This window comes from Protomyctophum bolini (assembly GCF_963924005.1).
Source record: "Protomyctophum bolini genome assembly, chromosome: 14".
NCBI classification, from domain to species: domain Eukaryota; kingdom Metazoa; phylum Chordata; class Actinopteri; order Myctophiformes; family Myctophidae; genus Protomyctophum; species Protomyctophum bolini.
In genome coordinates this window covers 5244173-5248414 of record NC_137875.1, presented here as the reverse complement: position 1 = coordinate 5248414, position 4242 = coordinate 5244173, and the positions used below count along the sequence as shown (strand labels likewise).

The window sequence follows — 4242 nt, the reverse complement described above, 5'->3', positions numbered from 1 at the left end:
TGTCATAAAGAGATTCATTCATCCAACGTGATTATTACATTTTAGGATATTGTGTACAACAGTGTAAAAGTATAATTCATTGCTGTTGGAAGGAAACCACCTAACTCCATTTTTTTTTAACGTTTTTGATTATTATTTTTTGCATAAATCAGTGCTATTGAACACCCTTTACGTTTGTGTGTTGTTTAGAAAATATTGAACCAATGAAAAGTACTAAACCTCTTAACTCCATTGGACCCTCAAGCTGTCTGCTTATATTATAACTTTCCCCACCTCTCCTCCCCTCTCATGCAACAAATTGACAATATATAAAGTCACAACACCAACTTTGATGAGGCATTATTGCTTTGTTTTCAAAATGTACGGTTTTCTTCATTTCCTGATAAATGTATATTTTTCATTTCCTGACCAAAAAAATGAACATTTTGGAGTTAGGTGGTTTCTTCCTGACAGCAGAGATATAATAGTGTACATTTTATGGTAAAGTATCTCAATTCCTCAACATGATTACTACTGAGATAATTTAATTTCTACATGAATCTAATAATAAGTTACTTTAAAAATCATTCAAATAATCCTGATAAGTATTATTACATTCTATTGAAAAGTGACAGACAGACAATGAAAACTTTTGATTATTGACAATAGGCAGTGGAACTAATCCATAACCTGACATCATCATGTTTAACTACATGTACGTGGTTCCAGAGTCACACAGTCTCACACTGACCTTCCATGGCAACACCTTCAGAGGAAGAGTCTGGTTAGTGCTAATGTATGGAAACAGGGTGCCAGTGAAGGTGTGTGTGACGGTGTGTATGTGTGTGTCGGTGTCGGGATCAGAGAAGGACAGCGTTCCTTCGCTCCAGTCCAGCTGGACTCTGATCTTCTTGGGGTTCTGCTTCAGTGAGAGAACAGTGGCCGACCCTGAGGAGGAGAACGCCTGGTATTTACCTTCATAGAACCATATGGTCCAACGTTGACCCCATCTGTTTCCTTTCCTCCGATAAGACTCCGCTAACACACCCAGTGACCAGCTCGTATTGTCTCCAACCTCGACGTCCCAGCTGTGAGTCCCCGAGCTGAAGCCCTCGGAACCCACGACACGGCACAGGCAGTCGGACCTCTCTGGGTTGTCGGGAAGCTCATGCTGTGCATCTCCATATCTCACGCTGGTCAGATCGTCAGACAGGATGAGTTTCGGAAAGGCCGTGTTGGGGTCCAGAAAGACGGGAGTGTAGGAGACGATGTCCTTCATCTTGTCCCAGACTCTGAAGGCCAGGTTGCCCAGGTGTTTGGCCTCGTCTATCAGTGCTCCTGAGACCGGCTGTGGGTCGTGCAGTCCTGCAGTGAGCTGGACTCTTTCCACTGTGGTCTTGTAGTTCTGCAGGAATGAGACGTGTTCGGCTCTCAGCTCCTCCTCGATGGCTCCGATCGTGTCTGAAATGGTTGATATGTCTCTGTTCAGACCCTCCATCTTCTCCCGCATCATCTGACTCTTCTGCTGCTCTTCCTCCCTCAGTGCAGTGATCCTGGCCTCCTCTTCATCACGTAGAAACCGATGCATCTTCCTGAACTGTTCCTTCATCTGCGTCTCGGTGTGCCGGGCCCGGACCTTGATGTGTTCCGCCGTCTGGTCGTAGTTTGTTTTGACGTCATTCAAAAGCTTCAGTTTGTCCCGTAAAGGCTTCAGCGACGTCTGGACTTCCTCCTTGCGTTCCGGAGCTGCCTCATCGATGGGTCTGAAAATGTGGTATTGTGGTATTGTGTAAACGTGTATTTTAGAATCTGGACACACGGCGTGTCTTTTAGAATCTCGACACACGACACACGCTGGCTGTTGACATTCCAGGCAGAACAGTTTGAGTTTCTCATCGGCGTGCAGACTGCAGAGAACCCCAGACCCAGTTGAAGCTCTCTGATGTCTCTCCTGTACGAAGGCCTCACACAGGTTCTTCAGAGCCAGGTGATGAGGTGGATCATCAATTGAGTGTCTCTTCTTACAAACGGGACATTCCTTTGTTTCCTTCGTCCCCCACCATTCCTGCAGACAGGCTTTACAGAAGCTGTGGTTACACGGCAGGAGAACGGGATCTTTAAAGATGTCACAACACACGGGACAGGAATAATCCGCTTCTGGGCGAGATGCACTGGAAGCCATTTTGTGTCAGAGTTTAGCTACTCTGCTAGAGACAGGAAATGCAGTCAGTGGTGGTAACGCTCCTTTTAGAATTATTCTACTGAAGTTTACTTTCACTGTGAAAGTGTTCTTTTGTTAAAGTCCATTCAGCTAAAGGTAGTTCCAGTGGTCTGGGTCAGTATTCCCTCCTCTAGCTGTGGATGGAAAGACAGTCTGTCCTCCTCACTGGAATCTGTGTTTGATCTGTCGTCTCAGATCAGACTGGCAAGAGGTGGAGCTTTGAGACACTATAGACATAAACAAAACATAACAAAGCTCACTCTCTCTCTGTCACACATGGCACCTCCTACACACACACACACACACACACACACACACACACACACACACACACACACACACACACACACACACACACACCTCGTGCAGCTATTCATAGTAAACTGTGACCTACAGTCACAATAAAAAGTTATGTTTTTTTATTGTCTCAGACTGAACTTTGACTGTAGCCTACTTTTGAAGTAATTTACAATGTAAAACAGAAACAGTCCTGCATGCTCATCAGGGGCAGTCGAGGTTCTTTGTTTTCTGTACAGTGGTTTTCAAAGTTTCTGTGCCCAAACAGCAGAACCAATGAGCAAACTACTCTAGGGCAGGTATAGAATTGGACCCTGTGTTGGGAAATGTACAGTACGTGCACAAAGTACTGATATAATAAAGGTTTTGTATTGCTGTATGTTTAATGTGGGCTTGTCTCTCCTGGAGAAGTTTCAAGGCACACCAGTGTTCCTCAACACTGGTGACAACACTAGACAACAAACACTAACATCTCATGTTGCTGTCCAGAAGAAACCACCTTTTTAGTTTTTATTTATTTATTTCTGCCATTGAACACCCTTCATATTTCATATTTGTAGTTGTAAGTGAACAATGTGACACCGTATGTGGATTCATAGCACAGATGGAGCTACCTGTAAAAGAGCGTACCATTTGAGCCAAGTTGGTATTGTGTCACTAGGAGAGGTAAATATTACTACCTGTAACGGAGCGTACCATTTGAGTCAAGTTGGTATTGTGTCACTAGGAGAGGTAAATATTACTACCTGTAACATAGCGTACCATTTGAGTCAAGTTGGTATTGTGTCACTAGGAGAGGTAAATATTACTACCTGTAACAGAGCGTACCATTTGAGTCAAGTTGGTATTGTGTCACTAGGAGAGGTAAATATTACTACCTGTAACAGAGCGTACCATTTGAGTCAAGTTGGTATTGTGTCACTAGGAGAGGTAAATATTACTACCTGTAACAGAGCGTACCATTTGAGTCAAGTTGGTATTGTGTCACTAGGAGAGGTAAATATTACTACCTGAAACAGAGCGTACCATTTGAGTCAAGTTGGTATTGTGTCACTAGGAGAGGTAAATATTACTACCTGAAACAGAGCGTACCATTTGAGTCAAGTTGGTATTGTGTCACTAGGAGAGGTAAATATTACTACCTGTAACAGAGCGTACCATTTGAGTTAAGTTGGTATTGTGTCACTAGGAGAGGTAAATATTACTACCTGTAACAGAGCGTACCATTTGAGTCAAGTTGTTATTGTGTCACTAGAGGTAAATATTACTACCTGTAACAGAGCGTACCATTTGAGTCAAGTTGGTATTGTGTCACTAGGAGAGGTAAATATTACTACCTGTAACAGGGCGTACCATTTGAGTTAAGTTGGTATTGTGTCACTAGGAGAGGTAAACATTACTACCTGAAACAGAGAGTACCATTTGAGTCAAGTTGGTATTGTGTCACTAGGAGAGATAAATATTACTACCTGTAACAGGGCGTACCATTTGAGTCAAGTTGGTATTGTGTCACTAGGAGAGGTAAATATTACTACCTGTAACAGAGCGTACCATTTGAGTCAAGTTGGTATTGTGTCACTATAGGAGAGGTAAATATTACTACCTGTAACAGAGTGTACCATTTGAGTCAAGTTGGTATTGTGTCACTAGGAGAGGTAAATATTACTGATAATGAAATGTACTCAGAGCCGGAACTCTTTGTTCCATCTTGATGTCAGTTGTGTTAGATAGTAGATATTATGCGC

The 4242-nt window shown here is 43.0% G+C and overlaps 1 protein-coding gene across 1 annotated transcript; it reads right to left on the bottom strand.

Moving 5' to 3' along the window:
- Positions 1-688: 688 nt before the first annotated feature.
- Positions 689-2161, bottom strand: LOC308328264 (nuclear factor 7, ovary-like; the record flags this gene model as incomplete). The annotated part of the gene is made up of 1 exon (XM_080782031.1): positions 689-2161. One exon carries the CDS (start codon positions 2159-2161, stop codon positions 689-691), a length of 1473 nt encoding a protein of 490 aa, XP_080638157.1.
- Positions 2162-4242: the final 2081 nt, after the last annotated feature.